This window comes from Balaenoptera ricei, chromosome 12 (assembly GCF_028023285.1).
Source record: "Balaenoptera ricei isolate mBalRic1 chromosome 12, mBalRic1.hap2, whole genome shotgun sequence".
NCBI lineage: Eukaryota > Metazoa > Chordata > Mammalia > Artiodactyla > Balaenopteridae > Balaenoptera > Balaenoptera ricei.
The window spans coordinates 59,597,693-59,621,536 of record NC_082650.1 but is presented as its reverse complement, the minus strand read 5'-3'; the positions used below and the strand labels follow the sequence as shown (position 1 = coordinate 59,621,536).

Sequence of the window (23,844 nt, the reverse complement as noted above, 5' to 3'; positions counted from 1 at the left end):
TTTATATTAATATAAAAAACTATAAACTGTTATCTCTATGAAGGTTTTCATTTTATGAATTTGACAATCAGATTTCCTGTGTATTAACTAAATAAAAGGATAAGGGGTTATTCATGGAGAAATCAGCACAGCAAATGTTTAGCTGATTTCAGTAACTTTAAAAAGTAATATTTACTGCAATTAACTCAATGCTAAAATGAATATTTTTGCCTTAAATGCAAACAATTACTAAATTTAAAAAGTGCTCTGAGCTAAGATGAAGAAAGAATTTTGTCAAAATAACACAAAATAGTAAAACTATCTCATGGTAGTACAAGTTTACAATGGTCTTATTATTACCATTCCCTTATTATGTGGTCTAATATTACCACATATTTCATTTGATGTACACAACAATGCCTTTAAGGAATTCATAAGTACATACTCTGCCATTTTATATAAGGGACTTGAGCATCCATGGAGTTTGGTATCCTCGGGGGTCCTGGGACCAATCCCCTGTGGATACCAAGGGACAACTGTAATACGAACTCCGTTTTACACTTGACAAAACTGAAGAACAAGTTGAGTGCCACTGACATAAATCCAGGTCTTCTGATTCTTGAGTCCAGTACTTTAAGCATTATTCCTCATTATCTCATGATGAATATTCATCCTAGTAATGTACTAGTGTGAGTCCCTGGTGCTAAAACACTCTCTGAACTACTAGCGAATCTAGCCTGAAACAGGAACCATCATTTCAGTTACTCACTCTTGCTAAGAAGTAGCAAATAGCAGCATGATGTAGAGAACACTTTCACTTACTCCCTTGGTGGGCTTCCCTTTCTGCGTGTGGTGGATAGTGCCCACCTCCTAGATCAGAGGTGAGGACAGAAACCAAGATGGATACAAATTCCAACCCCCTTAGGGCCTCCCCAGCTGGAATTCATAAAGGCGGAAATTGCATGACACTACACTTAGGCTGTAGGTATCAGGAAAGGTCTGTGAAGTGGAAGAAGACTGGGAGGGGAAATGGGGATCCTTCAGAGAGCCTCACCAGCCAGGTGGCAGGTAGGAGACAGTTTATGGCTTTCGAAGTAGACACACAGGAAGAAATAGTTCCCAAACAAAGGAGAAACTGTCTCTACCGTGTCTCTACCTATAGCTCCATCTCAACCATGCTCAAAGCACTTACTGCCTTCTAAACCACTGAAGAAAATTTAATAAACCTAGATTTTTTTCTTTCTTCTTTTATTTAGGGCTGGGGAACAAATCATATGATGACTTACAGAATCTCTAATGGAGCCTATCTGAGCTACCAATAAATACCAAAAGATACCTTCAAACTTAAAGGATAAAAATAGAAAAATCACTAAATATATGAAAAAATTCACCCTATTCAAAACAAGGGAAACTCTAAACATTCACAGGAACTGTGCCTTAGTAAAAGTGTTACTGTGGGAAAGAGTTGAGAACTTTCAGAAATCTCATATTCTAAGAGGAAAATGTATACACACTCATAAAACAGGAACAGACTGCCAAGACAAAGAAATTTAAAACGAGAGACTTCATGGAGATGTCTTCTGGGTGCAGATGAATCAGTCTGTTCATAATCCAAAAACTCTCTCTGCTCCAAACGTAACAAAATATAAAAGGAGAAAACAAACAAACAAAAAAGGCTTAAGTGGGATTCAATACAAAAAAATCTCACAGAACAAAAATATTAGAACACGAAATTGTAGGCAGACTGAAAAACAGACTTGACAGGCTCTAGGCCTGAAAGAGCTCAGCCCTGAAGTGTAAAGAAAACGAAAAGTACTTCAGACAGAGACCAGAGCCAGGATCATTGTTTAAGGATGGTTGATCTTACCAAGAGCCTGAAAGGAAGCCCTTAGGCAAGTGTTACCTAAGGCTACAACAGAACACAGACACAGCCTAGGGACCTGAACCTGAGCCAAGCCTTCTACAGACTCTTCTCCCATCTGCTAACCAGGGCAGCATGGTAAGCGAATCATTAAGAGAGCTGGATCTCCAAGGCCAGCCTGGAGGGAAGGGGTGAGGCTATCATAAAATTTAAAATTTTTAGGCAGGAAGAGGAGGTGGATATGAGGAAGGGAGGGGATGGGAGAAAGCAAAGGAGTTGAAGACAGGAGCGGAAAAACAAAAAATTCACTCCAAAGAAGGCTACAATCCAGTACTATAAAACACATAAAAAAATCTAATGTTAGAAACAACTGAAATGAATTTACTTCACTCCAAATAAATTTTATAGAACTGTCCCAAAGATGTTGCCATAAATATGTTGAGAATGTCCAAAAACATAAAATAAAGGCATAACTGCCAATAAAAGCCCAGATACTACAAAAAATAGAAAAAAATTTAAATAAGAACATGTAGATATAAGATAGCAAATTGAAATATTAGAAATAAGGAAATAAAACTACAGATATAAAAATACAAAAAATAGGATAAACTCTAAACTATACACAGTTGAAGGGTAAATTAGTAAATTAGAAGATAATACTGAAGAACATACCCAGAATACTATAGCATACTGAACTTTCATCTTTTTTTTTTTGGCTGTGCCGCCATGCAATCAGGATCTTAGTTCCCAACCAGGCCAACCAGGGACTGAACCCGTGCCCCCTGCAGTGGAAGCGAGGAGTCTTAACCACTGGACTGCCAGGGAAGTCCCTGAACTTTCAACTTATCTTGAGACTTTGATGGCATCCTTAAGGTACATGACACACCACAGAATATCACAAAACTAGGAATATATATATGTATGTAATTTCTTCATGGACAAAACCCAAAGAAAGCTCAGCACATCAATATTAGTTAGCAACATGAAGTAATAAAGGAAGCAAAAAGGTGGGCGTGAATGAGGGACTTCCCTGGTGGCACAGTAGTTAAGACTCCGAGTTCCCAATGCAGTGAGCCTGGGTTTGACCCCTGGTCCGGGAACTAGATCTCACATGCATGCCGCAACTAAGAGTCTGCATGCCATAACTAAGGAGCCCTCGAGCCTCAACTAAGGAGCCCGCCTGCAGCCATTAAGACCCAACGCAACAAAATAAATAAATAAATTTTTTTTTTAAATGGGCGTGAATGAGAATGGAGACATAGAATCAGTCTACAGGGTTTCCCTGGTGGCGCAGTGGTTGAGAATCTGCCTGCCAATGCAGGGGACACGGGTTCAAGCCCTGGTCTGGGAAGATCCCACATGCCGCGGAGCAACTAGGCCCGTGAGCCACAACTACTGAGCCTGCACGTCTGGAGCCTGTGCTCCGCAACAAGAGAGGCCACAATAGTGAGAGGCCCGCGCATCGCAATGAAGAGCGGCCCCCGCTTGCCGCATCTAGAGAAAGCCCTCGCACAGAAACGAAGACCCAACACAGCCAAAAATAAATAATAAATAAATTTAAAAAAAAAAAAAAAGAAAGAAAGAAAAAAAAAGAATCAGTCTACAGCATCTCTGAACCTTTCAGGGAAGAGTTCATGTAAAAACTAGTGACACCCAAATAAGATCTATACCAGAGTTGATAATACTATGTTAATGTCAATTCCCTGTTTTTGACAATACACTGCTATCATATATTATCACTGATGGAAGCTGGATGCAGGGTACACAAGAACTCTGTACTCTTCTAGTAACTTTTTGTGAGTCTTAAAACTATTGCAAAATAAGATACTGAAGGGGAAAAAAAAGCCAGAGGAAAGCTAAAGAACTTGCTCCCAACAATTCATCACAAGTGGTCAAAGTGTCTGACAATCACCATAATAACAGAAACTTCAAGAGATTGGTTCAACTTTCAAAAATCAATCCATGTATACATACAACATGGAAAAATCTCAAAATAATTACACCAAGTGAAAGAAGCCAGACCAAAAAAGAGTACATGTTGTATGATTCTATTTATAGTTGACCCTTGAACAACACAAGTTTGAACAGTATGGGTCCACTCACATGCAGATTTTTTTCAGTAAATACGTACTAGAGTACTACACGATCCTCAGTTGGCTGAATCAACAAATGTGGAACCTGGGATCTGGAGGGCCGACTGACTGTAAAGTTATATGCAGATTTTTGACTTCGGGGAGGGTTAGTGCCCCAAAACCCTGTGTTGTTCAAGGGTCAACTGTATACAGAATTCTAAAAAATGCAAACTAATCTATAGTGGCAAAAAATAGGTAAGGGGTAGCCCTGGGGCAGGGCTTGGGGAAGGAGTCCAGAGAGAGGGATTACAAAGGGGCCCAAGAAAACTTTTAGGGGTGACAGATACATTCATCATATTGACTGTGGCAGTGGTGTTACAAGTGTATAAATATGTTAAAACTTAACTGATATTACACTTTACATACATACAGTTTATTGTAAATCAAATATGTTCACTAAAGCTATTCAGAATATCCATTAATACAATTCACTATTTCAACAGGTTAAAAAATATATGATTATTTTAATAGATGCAGAAAAAGCACTCAGTAAAATTTAATACCCATTCTTTTTTCTTATAAAACAACAAACATTTATTATCTCATTTTCTCTGGGCCAGGAATCAAGGTATACCAATACCCATTCTTGATAAGATCTCTCAGAAAAAAGTAGGAATGAGAATTTCCTCAACCTGATGAAAGGCATCTATGAAAAATCTACAGCTCTTATCATTCTTATGTGTGAAAGCCTGAATGCTCTGCCCCTTATATCAGGAACAAAGCAAGGATATGTATTACACCACTCCAACACCACACTAGAGGTCCTTGCCAGCAATATAAGGTAAGAAAAATATAAAAAACGATACAGCTTGGAAAAGAAGAAATAAGATGGTCTTTGTTTACCAATGACATTATTGTCTATATAAGAAATCCCAAAGAATCTACATAAAGCTACTCTAACCAGTAAGTGAATTGAGCAAGGAAGCAAGAAAAAAGGTCAATACACAAAAATCAATTGTATTTCTCTATATTAGCAATGAGCAACTAGAAATTGAAAAAAAATTTAAGTACCAAATTACAATAACTACCATTAAAAAAACCATGAAATTCTTAAGGTAAATCTAACAAAATGGGTGGATTCATAGCATGAAAGCCATAAAATTTTGATGAGGAAAAATCAAGGACCTAAATAAATGAAAAGGCATCTCATAATCATGCATTGTAAGACTCAACATTGTTAAGATGTCATTTCTCTCCAAACTGATCTACACGTTCAATGTAATCCCAACTGACAAACCAATTTAAAAGTCACATAAAAAAGCGAAGGACCTAGAGCAGTAACCCACCCCCCCAAAAAAAGAAAATTTGAGGACTCACACCATCCAATTCCAAGACTTAGTATGAAGCTATAGTAATCAAGACAGTACAGTACTGGGGTAAGAATAGACATATAGATCAATGGAACAGAACAAAGTCCAAAAACAGACCCAACATATATGGCTTAAATCTTCACCTGACTTTTTTTTTTAAATCACTTTTGTTAATATATACATATCTCTTTTTAAAGTAAATACAATAAAGCAAAAGAAAATGCAACTTAAAAATATTTTCAAGTAACGTTTGATCCAGTAATTCTATTTATCCCACAGACGTACTCTCATAAGTGCAATGATATACACACACACACACATATCTAGATGTAAAATCAAATAAGTTATATCCACATGTACTAATATAGAAAGATGTACAAAACACATTAAGCAAAACAAGCAAGTTGCAAACTATTTTTATGTCTATGTATGCATAATCACTTTTGGATAGAATAAAGAAAACAGATAACGGTAGTCTGAATTTTTATCTATGGGCACCTATCATTTTAATAATAATTAGAAAATGTTTACAAATCTCTATAAAACCAGAAAAAAAAAGATACAAAACAAAGTTATTTTGGGGAGAGTCAAAAACAAATTTCTAAAGTACATAATGTCCTAAAAACTTTTTAACTCTATGAGGCACCCATGTCTCTGAGACTTTTAAAGGCTTTTTTTGTTCTTCAGGTTTTGAAAAAACAGCACCTGGCAACCAAATGAAACATACAATAAACCCTCCATATTTTGGACTACATTTAAAATACCATGGCACATTATGCTAAGTGAAATAAGTCAGTTACAGTAAGACAAATAGTGCATGATTCCAATTATATGAGGTACCTAGAAACGGGGGAGGGGAAAAGAGGAGTTACTAATTAATGAACAAGTTTTAGTCAAGCAAGATGAATAAGCTCTATAGATCTGCTGTTCAACACTGTACCTACAGTCAACAATAACACATTGTACACTTGAAATTTTTTTAAGAGGGTAGATCTCATGTTGTGTTCTTTCCACAATAAACTTTTTTAAAAAAGGAAATTAACATTGGTACAATACTATGAGATAAAATAAAATGCAATAAAATATAATACAGCACCATGGCATAGGTAACTAGCTGAAAATTAAAATGAAATTTTAAAACCTGGAGATATACAAAAATGCAAGTTCACATTTAAAGAATTTGGTTTCTACATATTTTACTAACTGTGGACTGGACTAGTTTATGAGCTCCTGAAAGGGTCTGTTTTTAATAAATTATAAGTTGTGTACCCCTGGATTCTAGCAACTACTTGAAACAAAGTACGATCTCAAATTTCTATAAAGGAATAAATGAATGTCAGGTCCCTTATGACATGTGTTTATTTCTAGGCACACAAGGATTTTGTTTTTAAATATACTGCGATATCTTGGGAAATTTACTTAAATTCTGCATGCCTCAAAGCTCATCTTTAAAAATAAGAAAACTAGGTTAGATGATCTATTATAGCACTTTTAGATTTTATAATTCTATAATTTTCTCACTTTATGGTATTACATCATGGGCTTCTGAGTCAGGACAGACATCTATTTAAGCCCTATTTTTGTCACCATGAAACAAGGTAAGCTACTCAACTTCTGGGGGTCTCAGTTTCCTTATATATAAAATGGGGATAAACAATCACTTCTTCAGAGTATTATGAGATATAATTTAGATAAGGCACACAGCTGCAACTAAACGAATGTTAGTTCTTTCTCTTGGTAGTCTAGGCAATAACAGCAATGTCACAGTCAGAGTCAAACTACTCATATTAAGTGATAAACACATTAGTGTTTTGTAACTCATGATTATTTGTATTAAGAATGTAGATGTACCCACTTCTGACAAAGCTGATTAAAAAGAACTTTGGGAGAAAGTGGTCCTCTTTCAGTCTCCTTCATGCTGTGAAGAAACAGGAACAAGGCTGAGGTCAATGGTCCAGGGCTTGAAAGTTCCACCACTAATGGGTCCTTTAAAAACATGATCAACTCTATGTCAGAAATACACAATTTTTAAATAAAATATTTTTAAAAATCTAAGTTACACTCTGTTTAAATGATGACTAAATCACCTCAAGTGTATTAAAAAGCTTTATGCCCTCATATATAAGATGAATATATAAAAAATGAAATTAAATGCCTTACCTTGAAAAATACAGGTATTTTCATATCCTCTGCCCTTTACTTAATAAAACTATTAGCTTAAGAGTGAAAAACCAATCTTTTGTTGCTTGTAACTGTCCCTTAATGTGCTCTCCTAAAATAAAATTACTCATTGACTTGATATTTGTACAAATTCACAAATAATCATAAATTACATTTATGAGCAAAACCCCATACTCTTCTTTTCCCCAAATATTTTACTAACAAAATAAGGAATGGGAAATTATGTCACAAATTGGTACACTATCTCCCTCTTTTAAAGGAGAGAGACATGAAGTTTGACAAAAGCAGCTACAACTGTGTGAAGGAGCAACGCTCTTTATTCTAGAATTTTTTCCCCACCAAGTTTTATCTTCTAAAATGTTATCCTTGCTAGTAACCCTCTCCTTACAGACAATGAATAAAAAGCAGATCCCAAATATAATCCTCAGACACTATAGAATGTTATCTTCTAAGACAACTATCACATATGTTGTTTCATTCATATACTCATGAAATACAAATTACATATATATTTCATACCAACTATCCTTAAAAATCAGCCATCTAGCTAAAACCACAGAAAGGACAGGATATAATTTTCTATAGCTTTTGAATATCATAAGTGATTTCTACAATGTTCAGTAAATTGAAAGCTACCTCAAGGGTCAAAAGTAAAATCTAAGGCAGTTTCAAAGCTCAAGCACTAAGGTGCAGTATCCCCTGCTCCCAACTTAAGTATTTTGAGACAGTTTAAAAACTTCAGAACTGAGTGAGTAAATAACCTGTTTTTAAAAGTATACTTAAATTTTGAAAACAAAAGTAAGTTTATTGATGAGAATGCAATATGGGTGAAGCTCACTAACATGTTGACAGAAGCCAAATGTAAAAGAGTCCATATTGTATAACTTCATTTATATATAATATTAAAACAGGCAAAACTAATCTGCCCTTTAGAAACCAGGTTAGTGGCTCTCCTTGTGAGGCAGGAAGGCAGGGAATGGAAGGCAACCTGAAGGGGGCTTCTAGCTGCTGGTAATGCTCTGTTTCTTGAGAAAAATGTTGGTTAGTTTCAGTTCAGTGTATTCAGTTTGTGAAAATTCATCAGCTCTACATTTATGATGTACACTCCTCTGTGTGAATACTTTAATAAAAAGTTTTTTAAAAGTAAGCACACTGCTGCCCAGAGATAAACCCACACACATATGGTCACCTTATTTTTGGTAAAGGAGGCAAGAATATACAGTGGAGAAAAGACAGCCTCTTCAATAAGTGGTGCTGGGAATACTGGACAGCGACATGTAAAAGAATGAAATTAGAACACTCCCTAACAGCATACACAACAATAAACTCAAAATGGATTAAAGACCTAAATGTAAGGCCAGACACTTTCAAAGTCTTAGAGGAAAACATAAGACAGAACACTATGACATAAATCACAGCAAGATCCTTTTTGACCCAGCTCCTAGAGAAATGGAAATAAAAACAAAAATAAAATGGGACCTAATGAAACTTAAAAGCTTTTGCACAGCAAAGGAAACCATAAACAAGATGAAAAGACAACCCTTAGAATGGGAGAAAATATTTGCAAATGAAGCAACTGACAGAGGATTAATCTCCAAAATTTACAAGCAGCTCATGCAGCTCAATATCAAAAAAACAAACAACCCAATCAAAAAATGGGCAGAAGACCTAAACAGACATTTCTCCAAAGAAGATACACAGATAGCCAACAAACACATGAAAGGATACTCAACATCACTAATCATTAGAGGAATGCAAATCAAACCTGCAAGGAGGTATCATCTCACACTGGTCAGAATGGCCATCATCAAAAAATCTACAAACAATAAATGCTGGAGAGGGTGTGGAGAAAAGGGAACCCTCTTGCACTGTTGGTGGGAATGTAAATTGATACAGCCACTATGGAGAAACAGTATGGAAGTTCCTTAAAAAACTAAAAATAGAACTACCATGTGACCCAGCAATCCCACTACTGGGCATATACCCTGAGAAAACCATAATTCAAAAAGATACATGTACCACAATGTTCACTGCAGCTCTACTTACAAGAGCCAGGACATGGAAGCAACCTAAGTGTCCATCGACAGATGAATGGATAAAGAAGATGTGGCACATATATACAATGGAATATTACTCAGCCATAAAAAGAAACGAAATTGAGCTATTTGTAGTGAGGTGGATGGACCTAGAGTCTGTCATACAGAGTGAAGTAAGTCAGAAAGAGAAAAACAAATACCGTATGCTAACACACATATATGGAATCTAAAAAAAAAAAAAAAGGTTCTGATGAACCTAGGGACAGGACAGGAATAAAGACGCAGACGTAGAGAATGGACTTGAGGACATGGGGAGGGGGAAGGGGAAGCTCACCAAGTGAGAGAGTGGCATGGACAGATATACACTACCAAATGTAAAATAGATAGCTAGTGGGAAGCAGCTGCATAGCACAGGGAGATCAGCTCGGTGCTTTGTGACCACCTAGAGGGATGGTATAGGGAGGGTGGGAGGGATACACAAGAGGGAGGGGATATGGGGATATATGTATACATATAGCTGATTCACTTTGTTATAAAGCAGAAACTGACACACCATTGTACAGCAATTATACTCCAATAAAGATGTTAAAAAAAAAGTAAGCACACTGCTGATATTCATATAAATATTAACAAATTGAATCCAGCAACATAGAAGAAGAAGAATACATCATAACTAACAGGGGTTTGTCCCAGGAATACAAGATAGGTTTAACATTTGAAAATCAATCAGTGTAGTTTACCACATTAACAGAGAATAAAGAAGAAAAACTATATGATAATCCCAGTAGATGCTGGAAAAGCACTTGACAAAATTCAACATCCATTATGATGAAACGCTCAGAAAACTAGGAATAGAAGGGAATGTCCTCAACCTTATAAAGAACACCGGTGAAAAACCTACAGTTAAGTTCATTCTTTTTTTTTCGGTGCAGTGTCTAGTCTTAAATCCTCTTCTCTTCTTTTAAATTGAAGTATAGTTGGTGTACAATATTACATAAGTTACAGGTGTACAATATTATTATTCATAATTTTTTAAAGTTATACACCATTTATAGTTATAAAATATTGGCTATATTCCCCATGTTGTACAATATAACCTTGTAGCTTATTTTGTACCTACTCTTTTCTTTTTTTTTGGCCTCGCCATGTGGGATCTTAGTTCCCCAACCAAGGATAGAACCCATGCCCCCTGCATTGGGAGTGCAGAGTTTTAACCACTGGACCACCAGGGAAGTCCCTGTACCTACTCTTTATAATGAAGGACTGAGTGTTTTTCCCCTAATTTTGGGATTAAAGCAAGGATGTCTGCTCTCATCACTTCTATTCAACATGTTACTGGTGGCTTGAGCCAGCACAATAAAGTAAGGAAAAGAAAGAAAAGGCATACAGATTACGAAGGACCAAATAAAACTGGTGACTGAAAGAGTAGTGATCTACACTGATAGTCCCACAGCCCGGGTCCGCTGTATGTCCTAAAAAACTTAAGACCTAAGATTGAAAATTTCCCTCTTAGAATGACACAAGCCTACAGTGATCAGCTATAATGTGATTGCCATATATAGTAATTTCACAGCTCCACATGTGAAATACTTAAACCTAACATCCAATCACAGTTAATAAGAAATCTTTTCAAATGACTAGCATTAACTTCCATTTAGTAAAGTAGTCTTCACTATCTCACTACAATCTAGAAGAGGGCACTGGGCTCTAACATAAAAATTTTAAGAGGTTGAACAGGCAATGAGTTTACAGACTGCCTTTTCAACAAAAAAATACAACAATATTGTCTTTAAAAATTGCCTCCTTGGAAGAAAAATCTAAGATTACTACACTGGGCTAAGAACTTTTAGAACTCCTCTTTCTTAAGTATTTCAAAAGCCAGATCATGAGCTATACATTCACTCTCTGTTCCTCTAAAACACACACACACAAATCAATTTCTAACTGAAATCATAATTATTAGTGTAAATGCCCTCCAGCCCAAGACCACCAGGAACACATCTGTAGTTGAACAAGGTGGGTTTATTACTTGTTCCACTGAGGGAGAACACACACAATGGGGGACCATGGAGTGTCTCTCAGAGCGTATTCAAAAGAACTGATGTAGAATTTGGGCTTTAGCTGGGTGATTTAGGGAAGTTAATCTAAGGAAAATAATCTAAGGAAGCAGAGGTCTGCTCTCAACTGGATGCTGTCAGAAAGTGAGGGTATTTCTACCCTATTGGATATCTCAATAAAAGGAGGCTAGAATGAGGATAAAGCTGTAACTAGTTTAAAAAAAAAGTCGCAGTGACTCATTTAGGCCAAAAGAGGACGTTTGGGATTTTCTAAGTGGTAGAGTTTGTGTTTAGAGAAAATTATGAAGTGGCCTTGCTCTGTCTCATTTTAACAGTCTTGGAGTAACCTAGCTCGAGTCTGGTATTCTGTGAGATTGTTTGAATAACATGGCTTAACTGTGGGTGTCAGGCTAGCTTCTGAATGTCAAAGGCTGCCTTTTTCCCCTTTCTCATTCGTTTAAAAACCCAATATCAAATTAGGCTCCAAAAAACCTTTAGATGGTCACTATTAAAATTAAATCTACCTTTAAAGAACAAAAATGCTGTATTTAAGTAGTTGTCACCAGTAACTACAAAACAGGAATCCTAGACATTTCATTCAACAAAGGCAAAACCGTTTGTCTTTTCTAGTATGTCTGTTTGAAAGCTGACTCAACATTTTTTGTGCTGTCTAACCCATGATATGTTTGAACTATAACATACCTTAAAGCTATGACTTTAGAAGTTTTAAATCTTATCGTTTATTTTCACAAAATGCTCTTGAATTATTTTTTCAAATTCTCTGACTACCATCTCAATTGATAGTTGTGAGAAATAAGAAAGATAGGTTTTGGCAACAGGTTTTGGCAACATCACTGGCTTATCTAAACAGAGCTATTATCCAGCTAATTGTACTTCTTACCAGCGGAGAGTCTGAGGAAGGAACAATCTTGAGTTCTGTTCCGTGTTCTTTGATCTCATTCATCAGTTCAGTAAGAATGTAAGACTGTGCCAAATTCTGAAAGAAAACAAAAGCAACATCTTCTGATTCAGTTATAATATGCCTCTGATGTTACAGAATAAATACTCTCCCAAAGCTTCAAATGTCATCTGGCCTAGCAAAAATATTTTTAAGTTTTAGAAAATTTAATTGAATGCATTTTACATTTAATAAATGTCACTATTACTGACAGAGCCATGGTAAAATACAGAGATCTTTCAGAAGCACTGTGGAAAAAGAAGGTGTATGTATGTGTATGACAATGGCTAAAGATAGCCTAACCAATCAAAAAGAAAACAGACAGACTTCTAGACGAACATTCAGCAGTCATGTGACAGTCCACAGGTGTGCCAATAAACACAAATTAATTAATATAAATTTTTACATTTTACAAAGCTTTCTCATGGCTCTTACCTGCATGACTGCATTAAAAAAGCAAGTATTTCCTAAATTTGTAATTCCTTTTACAGATGTTACACTGCTGTCTTTTCTTCCCTTTTTTTCACCTGTTTCACATTTTTCTTCATAAAGTTTTATGATTCTAGAAAATGCATCTAAGTTAGAGAAAACATAATGGACACAAGATTTAAAATTAAATACAGATCATTTGACATAATTTAAATGTATTATTTAAAATTAAATAAGATTTTCCTCTGAATCAATGTTCCTGGAGGGCAAGAATACAAACTCAAATAAGTATCTCCTGTTTTGTATCCTACTGCTAAAGCAGTTAATTTTAATTCATCTTAATATACACATCGTACGTCAGACCACATTGTAGAATAAATTCCAGATGAATTTAAAAATAAAATATTTTAAAATGAAGTTAAAAAAAAAAAAAAAACAAGTAGGAAAGACCAGATCTTGGTTTCTAAACACCATTCCCACTAAAAGGAATGAAGACCCCTTGAAGGAAAGGCTGATTCTAAACCTGGGGCAGGGCTTCCCTGGTGGCGCAGTGGTTGAGAGTCTGCCTGCCAATGCAGGGGACACGGGTTCGAGCCCTGGTCTGGGAGGATCCCACATGCCACGGAGCGACTGGGCCCGTGGGCCACAATTACTGAGCCTGCGCATCTGGAGCCTGTGCTCCGCAACAAGAGAGGCCGCGATGGTGAGAGGCCCGCGCACCACGATGAAGAGTGGTCCCCACTTGCCACAGCTAGAGAAAGCCCTCGCACAGAAACGAAGACCCAACATAGTCATAAATAAATAAATAAACCTGGGGCAGCAAAAGAGGCAAATGAGCCTATAACATTTTTGTTATGCCAGAAAATAAGGAAGTGCTCAAAAAAAAAAAAAATGGTATGTCAAAACACACAGGCATCATTTTAAATAGGTTCCCAGTGGTTCAATCTGGAACAATTTGAATATCAAAATAAAGAAGGGTACTGATAAATTATTATTCACTGAACAAAATGAGAATGAGTCTGACCTGATAATATATTTTTAAATGAGGATAAAAGAAAAAACTTTTCCTTACAAGAGAATGCCAACTAATAAAAAGAAGATCTTCCTGGACCAGGGCTTGAACCCACGTCCCCTGCATTGGCAGGTGGATTCTTAACCACTGCGCCACCAGGGAAGCCCGCATGTGGTTTTCATAAGGATTAAATGAGCTAAAGTTTTTTTTAATAAATTTATTTATTTATTTTTAAATTTTTGGCTATATTGGGTCTTCGTTGCTGCATGCAGGCTTTCTCTAGTTGCGGCGAGTGGGGGCTACTCTTCGTTGCAGTGTGTGGGCTTCTCATTGCGGTGGCTTCTCTTCTTGCGGAGCATGGGCTCTAGGCGCACGGGCTTCAGTAGTTTTGGCACGTGGGCTCAGTAGTTGTGGCTCGCAGGCTCTAGAGCACAGCCTCAGTAGTTGTGGTGCACGGGCTTAGCTGCTCTGAGGCATGTGGGATCTTCCCGGACCAGGGCTCAAACCTGTGTCCCCTGCATTGGCAGGTGGATTCTTAACCATTGTGCCACCAGAGAAGCCCCAAATGAGTTAAATTTGCTTTGCAAAGCACCTGGCATGCTAAGCACTATTTAAGAGTGTGATAAACAGCCCAGAGAGGCCCCCGAAATTGTTATTTGTGCCAAAAACCGTATGTTCATGAACAATCCTTCATGTCCCCTGTTTATCTGCTCTCACTTTTTTCTCTTTAATCATTTCCTATATTTTCTGGGGGTGTTCCCCTCAAGTTTATCTCATTTCTAACTGGATTTTCTGAATTGCTAATATGAGTTTTTTGCCTTTTGCATTGACTTTGTGGTTTTCATGATCCTGGCTTTTCTTTCTGACACGTGGAAACCTCTCATTGAGAGAAATAAATTGGTGGTTTCTCAGATGTTTCTTTCATCAAGCAAATCTACTACAAGGAAAAAAATTTTCTTTCACCTCATAACTTTTATCCTGTGATGCAATAGTTTATCATAAACTCTATTACCTGTTTTCCCCCTTTATTCCTGTTTATTTATTCTTTAAACATTATTGGTTGTTACTGGATATCTGCTGTCTAGATAATGAAGAGCTGTTTTTAACGCCCAACCCTAGAATTCTGAGTTAACATAGAAAAGAACTAGCAAAATAGATCTCTTCTCCTGTCCTCCAGATATTAAAATAAGTGATAAAAATTAAACCCCATTACAGAGCTTGGGGACAAAGGCTGGTACAATCCATGGAGAAGGTCACTGAGGTGCAGAGTCCAGGCACAGAAAAAAGGAAAAGCAGGAAAAGGCCAGACAGTATCCAGACCTACAAGGGAATGTAAAAGCAAATGAAAAAAGCCAGCCAGTGCGTAAGAAGCACTACACAAACAAGAGGAAGCCCCATACAGATCCTGGCTGGGCTTGCAAATGAGAGCAATCCACCTCTTAATTATAGCTGAGATTCTAACTAAAGTCCAGAAGTAGCCGGTTTCAGGCTCACATTATAGCTGTTGCCACGAGATGGTTTCACAGTGAAGAGATTTAAGATGAAAGAGTAATTAAATCCAAGCAGTGCTCCATCTTTTGGGGCAAGGCTGTTACTCTGATTTTACGTTAACAAAACTCAGTTTCCAACAGGTTAAGTGATTTGCCCAAAGTTATAATGATAATCTTTTGATTATAAATCCATTGTCATTTTGCCAGGTTAATTTCTCTTCAGTGATTTATGCACAATGAGAAGAATTACAAAAACTAGCAGGAAAGATTCTTACAGATTTGAGTATATGCAACCACAAACAAATATGCCTTCTCAAAAGTATTTCCTTTCGTTAACATCCTTAATAAATGTTGTCATAATATTTTTTAGCTTATTAATATGAAAACAGAGTGGCTGGGGAAAATAAACTATATAGATTATATTAACTATATATAAATACATAATATATACCATAAATATATATTTATTATTCACTTGGGAAAATACTTCCAGAAATAAATTATATTTTAATCTTTTAAGACCAAATAGCATTTTTTAAACCATAACATGCAAATGATTTATGTATCTGTGTACCACATTTACCCATCAGTTTTCAAAACATCTGGGATAGCATCCTAAAGTAAACAATGTTCATAAGACCATCTGGTCAAAACTGCAGGCAAAAAAAAGCATAAGCATATGGAAAAACAGATTTTACCCTTCCCTTCAGCAGTAAGGGATGACAAATGTCAAACCTAGATATATCCACGCTTCACTGTGCGATGCTTTTCAGCACCACCTGGCTCTCCGTGCATATAGCCACCAAATATGGACAGCACTGCCAGAAAGAACATATCCACGGGGCAATGGCAATAAAAATAGTTTATTTCATGGTTAAATAGCCACTTCACACAAGTGGCAAGAGTCTGTTTGTTGACTTTTACATGTATTAAGTCTGTGAGAACATGCTCAAAATTAATTATGCTATTAAACTTGAATATTAAATAGATCAGATAATATAACTAGAAAATAGAACGACATTTTCTAAGAACTATTTATATGTATCTTAAAGTGCAAGGTTTTCATTTTATTAATACTAAGTAGCATGTTTATAAAATGTAACAACTCAAATAAAATTGATTTATCAAATGTCCACTGTGGGGCTTCCCTGGTGGCGCAGTGGTTGAGAATCTGCCTGCCAATGCAGGGGACATGGGTTCGAGCCCTGGTCTGGGAAGATCCCACATGCCGTGGAGCAACTGGACCCGTGAGCCACAATTACTGAGCCTTCGCGTCTGGAGCCTGTGCTCCGCAACAAGAGAGGCCGCGATAGTGAGAGGCCCGCGCACCGCAAAGAGTGGCCCCCGCTTGCCGCAACTAGAGAAAGCCCTCGCACAGAAACGAAGACCCAACAGAGCCAAAAATTAAAAAAAATTTAAAAAAAAACCCTGAATGTACCAGAAAACTGTGGGTGAATATCTTTATAAACGTGGAATACAGAAGACTTTCAAAGCATGACCCCAAAGGCTAAAAAACCATTACAGAAAAGACTGATGGACTTGGCAACAATGACACTAAAAACTTCATTACTGCCCCCCCAAAACCAAACCAAAAAACCTAAAAACTATAAACACAGTTAAACATGGAAAAACAAGTATTCTTGTCAACTATACCCTTTGTATAATCTTTCTGGAGGGCAGCTAAACAACAGTAATCAAAATTTAACATGTGTTTATAAATTGGCCAGAAATTCCAAAAAATTTAACCTACAGAAACAGAAGAATAAGTACACAGAGATGCAGCTTTGCTCACCTTGGAGAAAACTGAAAACAACCAATAGTGGATCTGTTGCCAAGTAATATTAAATGTCTCTCTTTTCTCAAAGGTATAAATATTTGTGAATTGCCTTGGTTAAACCAGAAACGGAACACTGGTGCATCCCAAGTTTCTCATAGGCACGGGGAAAGCAAACTTATTTTGCAATTTGCTTATTTAAAGAAAAAGTCTGAGAGCATCATCTCCTCTGATAACTTTCCCCACTGTAAAGATGATGATCAAACAAAGGCACACAGCTAGTTGCAGGGAGTAGATTTAAACCTAGGTAGTCTGGGTTCAGAATCCACACACTTAACCATTATGATCTGCTATCTGTCTGTATAACAATGGATGATAATGTTAATAAGTGTGACAAGTTAAGACACTAAAGAAATGCTAGTAGTGATATGAAAGAAAAGACCACTTCTTTTAAGCAAAAGCTGGATGCAATCAATTGCTGTATGTCTTTGGTGTGTGAATTTATAGTTTTATTAAAGTTTATAGTAGCCCTTCTCAAAGGGTTCCTCAAAAAAAATTAAGCCCTAATGCCATCGGTACCCACTGTATCCAATTAACTTCTCCCTATATATATCCACAAGTTAGTGCCATTTTGGGGAGAACTGAGAAAACAGTCATTCAAGTAACTCTGTGTTCTGTAGTTTGGATGAGGAACCCCAGATTTACATCCCTACAGGTAAAACAAATTGTTTTTGAAGTGTTCAACATTTTTTGTCCCTAACCCATTTTATATATGGAAATAACAATTTTTAGTACGTATTTATGAAAATGCAAATTTCTTAGGCATATGGACTGTCACTTTATACTAGAACAAAATGTATTACTTTATAAAGAAAAGTCAAAGTATTACATTACAGTCAAATTGTTGCTGTAAAAGGGTACAATATTATTTATTCTCAGATACATTATTTCAGATCCCAAATGTACCATACTTTCTTATTTCAAAAAGATACAGCAAACTTATACTTAATAAAACCAAAAGAACCAACATAACATGTCTTTTTATACCAAGAGCATAAGCTTAATGAATTTAACAGAATATAATATTTTATGCTCTCTTTAAGTTCTTTGAAAATGGCATCCCATCAGTATTAAAAATATGGGCCAAATTTATTGTTTTAGAAAAGAATGTGGGACTATCTATCATCTGTCTAGTTCACACATAGCAAACCAATATTCAATGATGTAATTTCAACAGGAATTCCCGTATTCTGTAAGTGTTTGTAGAACACTTACATGACATTTACTAGACTACCAAAGTGAGAAATAAGCCCTTCAGAGAATATCGGCCCACTTTTAACAATACATATTTCTGGGTGGGTCTCACAAGAAAGTTTTCTTGCTCTTTTTCAATCTTGTGTTATATGACCTTTTCATTATATGGGGATTTTATGTGTTGTTTTTAGTTTTCTGGTATATGTTTGAGGGGGAGAGTGTGGAGAGATTATTTTTTTTAAAGCAAATCCTAGCATCAGATGTGGGATCTACACAGCTGTAAGCATTCTTCTGGGAACCAGCACTGGGATTCCCTCAACTGCTTAATGCAATTACCTAAACCAGTCATGTAGTATTAATGTAATTTGCCCATTTCTACAGCTGAAAAGAAGTTTAATCTTTAAAGAGTAAAAAGGAAAAACTTGCTATCCCACTACTTGTCTACTTTGGAACCAAATAAGAATTACCTCATATGTTTGTTCTCAAAATTCCACTAACTCCTAGTTAACCATTAGCCTTAGAAATCTTTATTTGGTCATATAATAAATTGATATTGACATATGAATGGGCAGGTATACATATTAAGGCATTCCTATATATCTCCATAGTACAGTAAGTGATCTTTCTAAAATACAAAACTGATCATCCACTTCTCCTCTTAGAACCTATAAGTGGCTCTTCATTGCCTCCAGGATAAACTCTAAACTTACAAGGCCCTTCAATAGCTGTTTCTACTTACCTCCAGAGTCTCACCTCTCACCACCCCCCCATCATCACAAAACTCAACCTTGCAGCTCTATACAATCCCCTGAACGTATCAGGCTCCCTCATCAACGAGCTATCTCCCCTGCCTGGAGCACACACCCCTTCCCTCTCTGCCTACCTAACATCTAGCTATCCTTCAGATTCCAGCTTAGAAATCTCTTCCTCTACATAAAAGTTTCCTGGATCCTCTCGTCCAGATTACTTACCACTCCAAAGTGTCCTCACAGTCCACTGTACTGGCTCCTCACGGTACTATTTAAACAGCAATTATAATTGTGATTTGTCAATATCCCTCACTAACCAAAAGATCAATAACGGCAGGAACTGAGAAACAGATCTGTCTCATTCACCACTGTATCTCCAGTATCTAGCACAGTGTCTGGCACAAGGTAGAAACTCAAGTATATTAATAGACTGAATGAATAAATAAAATAATTTGATAATATTCAGGGGTGTTTTGGTAGAAAATGCAAAGCATATCTACTTCCTCAGTAAAAACTGCTCACGTGCTAGTTCAGGTCAATTCAGCAGTATTTACTACCTAGTCATATGAGAATCAAAAATATAAGCCAGGGTACAATCCTCAAGGCATGTACAGTTTTATAAACAAGACAGATACATATGAAAGCTGAACACCACAAAATCAAGTGTTAAGATTCTAAAGTATGCTACAAAGAAGAAGAGATAAAACGAAGGATTGGGAAAGTGTCACTGAAGTAGGATCTGAGCTGAGCCTTAGGGCAAGAAAGACTGAAGACAGAAACTATAAAGACAGAAATGTGCTAGTTTAGCAGTTCTCAAAGTGTATCTGAAGACAACCCCCCTCTTTTGGGTGTCCATAAGCTCCAAGGTATTTTCATAATAAGCCCAAGATGTTATTTGGTTTTCTTACTTTCATTCATTCTCAATTATACAATGCAGTTTTACAGAGGCTACAGGCCATGTGATATCAGAACAGACTGAATGCAGAAGTAGATACGAGAATCCAGCTGTTTCTATTAAGCCAGACATTCAAGAGATTTGGAAAAATGTAAAACAATGCCACTCATTAGGTTTGTGTTGTTTTGGAAACCGTTACCTTTTCTAAAAATATGTTATTTGTGTTAACGTGTAATGGAATTACAGCTATTTTTCAGTAAATTAATAAATATTCTAATTTTTTAGATTTAATTTCTAATATGATAAATATTAATAGATATACCCTACCTAACCAAAGCTCTTTAAGTCCTCAATAATTTTTTAAGAGTCTAAAGGGCTACTGGGAACAAAAGTTGAGATTCACTGAGCAGAGAAGCTGAATTAGATGTATCAGACATGAAATTAGCCCAGGCACTGTATAACTTAAAAACATGTTTAAGGTACAGGTACAGGCTTTCCTCTCAGTAGTTATTTTTACTTAATGCAAAATATAAAAAGGCTCCATTTAAATCACTCTTATCCTGCCATTTGAACACAATATATACAGTTTCATAGTCTTTTTGAATTACCATATACAGACATTTTTACATTTCTACAATCTTCACCATTATCATTTAAAATAGCTACATAATCATTTCCAGCATTCTTACAAACCTCAATAGCAACTTTCATATTTGACTTGTAAAGTATCTTATAAAAATATTACTATCCCAAAAAACTTACTTCTAAAATACCAAGGGATATTATTTTAAATCAAACTTGCCTGAGAGCTGCTGTAACTTGGAACACAAAGATACTAACATTTTGCCCTAGAACTTCTGGAAACCCTGGATTCAGAACTATGTCTCGCCCTAACTTTAAAGGCTCTACACACTCTCAAACTCCTTCAAGAACCTGTTTCCCCCATTCCAGGTGCTACCCATGGTTCCATAAACACAATTAAAGCTTACATTGGTGTTTCCTTCCCAGCACCTGAAATGATTTCTTCTCTCCTCTCTACCTATCTAAAGTTCATCCTTTAAGGGTCGGCTTGGAAGCCAGCTCATCCACGATTCCTTTTGAGTTCCTTTCAATTGAACACTGCATCCCTCTTTGAATATTTGAAGGACTCTGTTTGAACATCACTCAAAATACAAACAAATTCTGTTCGACTTACATCATTATTTTTTTAATCTCACACCTTTTTTAAACTTCTTTAGGAAAGGTCTTATCAATCTCTCTTCCCATGGGAAACAGGGAGAAAGTGCTGAGGAAAATGAGGCTCAGACAAACTGTAATCTGCCCCAGGTCACAGAGCTAGTGATTGAAAGAGTCAAATTTGAATGCCAGACTCCCCTGACTCGAAGCCCATGGTTTTTCTCCCATACCATTCCACGCTCCCTACCTTACATCCTTTGTGATAATAAATATTCAAGAAATCTGTAAAACTGAATGGAATCAGACTGGCTTTGTTCTTAACCTCAAGGAATCTCTAACGTAAAAAATCCAGAGAAAATAATTTCTACAGTTGTACTTTTGCCACCCTTGCCATCATATCCCTACATTTCTTCCTTTTTTTTTTTTTTTATTTATTTTAATTTTATTTTTGGCTCTGTTGGGTCTTTGTTGCTGTGTGCGGGCTTTCTCTAGTTGCGGCGAGCGGGGGCTACTCTCCATTGCGGTGCGTCGGCTTCTCATTGTAGTGGCTCCTCTTGTTGCAGAGCACAGGCTCTAGGCACATGGGGTTCAGTAGTTGTGGCACACGGGCTCAGTAGTTGTGGCTCACGGGCTCTAGAGCGCAGGCTCAGTAGTTGTGGCGCACAGGCTTAGTTGCCCCGCGGCACGTGGGATCTTCCTGGACCAGGGCTCAAACCCGTGTCCCCTGCATTGGCAGGCGGATTCTTAACCACTGCGCCACCAGGGAAGCCCCCTACATTTCTTCTTATGGCCAACAAAACTAATGGGCAGCTTTCAGGAGACAGCATTAAGACCAACCTCTGTTCTATAAGTATTAAATGCCTATAACCACCATATTTTCCAATGAATGAGTGATAAAATTAATCTTTTCTTCTGCTGTCCAAGAACCTGAGTTTACCTCCTCTAGTTCCTCCTCCAATGTTTTCATCATTACTGTCTCAGAGCAACAGCTACCAAAAATCATTCTATATTGAGCTACAGAAAATACAGCTGAAAACAATATTTCTATATAATTTTTCAGTTTCTGACGCCACCTACTAAGCAGTTCAATCCCTGCTCTAAAGGCATTTCCAAATTACCATGGCCATTTATTCCCATTCACCTAGTTAATCAAAATCCTGAGCTATGTACTTGATTCCTCCTACTTTCCCTCACTCATTACACCTAGTCCACCCCCTCTCCACCAGAACCCCTACTCATCTCTCATCTGCCCTATCACAATAACCTCCTTTTACCTCCTTAAGGATCTCCCCACCTCCAATCTTAACCTACAACAGTCTATTCTCCATTTGGTAGAGTTATCTTTATTTTTAAAAAGATGAAATGACTATCACTCTTCTGCTTAAAACACTTTAATAGCTTCCATTACACTTCCAATAAAATAAAAATTCTTTACCACAGAATTCCTTACAGTATCCTTCATGACCTGCCCACCTACATCTTAATTTTACCACATTCTGCTTTCTCCCAGCAAACCACACTCCAGCCATATTGGCCTTTCTTGATCACTATGACCATGAGATTATTACTTATCACTGCAATCTGTTCTTTTCCTTTGTAGCACTTATCACAAGTTACATATGTGTTATGTTTCTGTCTGTCTCTCCCACTATGTTCTAAACTTCATGAGGGCAACATAAAACTGTTTTTGTTTTACCACTACATATCAAATAAAGTATAAAGCATGGCATGTGGTAGGCACTTAATATTTTTGAATGAAGAAACTCCTTCCCTATATATTCGTAATTTATATTAATGTGCATTATATATTGTTTATATGTTAGACAACAAAGTACAATATATAATACATTACTATTGTATAATAAAGGATTTGGCTGCCTTTTGTCCCAGGTTCCTGGGAAGCCCCCTCTAAATCCTTGGATTTCCAGAGTGACAGGAGTGTCTGTTTTACTCATGGTGGGCCCCTCAGACCACGCTTGATAGTTTATGTTAACAAAGTATTTTTTTATTCATTGTGGGACCTTAGACAATGTATGCTAATGAGATGGCTCAGGATGGGAGCCAGCCATGCCAGAAAGACCAAACGTGTGATTAGAGGGCGGGGATCCTGGAGACTGAGTTATGTCATGTGGCCAATGATTCAATCAGCCATGCCTATGCAATGAAACCCTAATAAAAACGCTAGACATCAAAACTCCAGTGAGCTTCCCTGGTTAACAACAGTCTGTGTGTATTGTTACACATCAATGTGCTGAGAAGGTGATGCATCCTGACCCCACAGGAAGAAGACAAAGAAGTTTCATGTTTGGTACCTTCCCAGACCTCACCTTACATGTCTTTTCTTTTGGCTGGTCCTGATTTCTATCTCTTTTTGTTGTTGTTGCTATAATGAAACTGTAATTGTAAGTATAGCACTTTCCTGTGTTTTCTGAGTCATTCTAGCAAATTATTGAATTAAGAGGACAGTGGGAACCCCTGTAGCCAGTTGGTCAGAAATTGGGGTGGTCCTGAGAACCCCTAGCTTGAGAATGGTGTCTGAAGTGAGGGCAAT

At 36.9% G+C, this 23,844-nt stretch overlaps 1 protein-coding gene across 10 annotated transcripts in view; it reads right to left on the bottom strand.

Annotated features, from left to right (window-relative positions):
- Positions 1-23,844, bottom strand: part of USP45 (ubiquitin specific peptidase 45) — a 70,534-nt gene that overhangs the window by 28,207 nt on the left and 18,483 nt on the right. For all 10 annotated transcript variants that reach the window (XM_059941519.1, XM_059941523.1, XM_059941525.1 and 7 more), the window contains 3 exons: positions 12,950-13,089; positions 12,458-12,553; positions 7,138-7,268 (listed from right to left, as the gene is read on the bottom strand). In XM_059941519.1, coding sequence (XP_059797502.1) covers positions 7,138-7,268; positions 12,458-12,553; positions 12,950-13,089 — 367 coding nt within the window. The remainder of the gene's footprint in view (positions 1-7,137; positions 7,269-12,457; positions 12,554-12,949; positions 13,090-23,844) is intronic.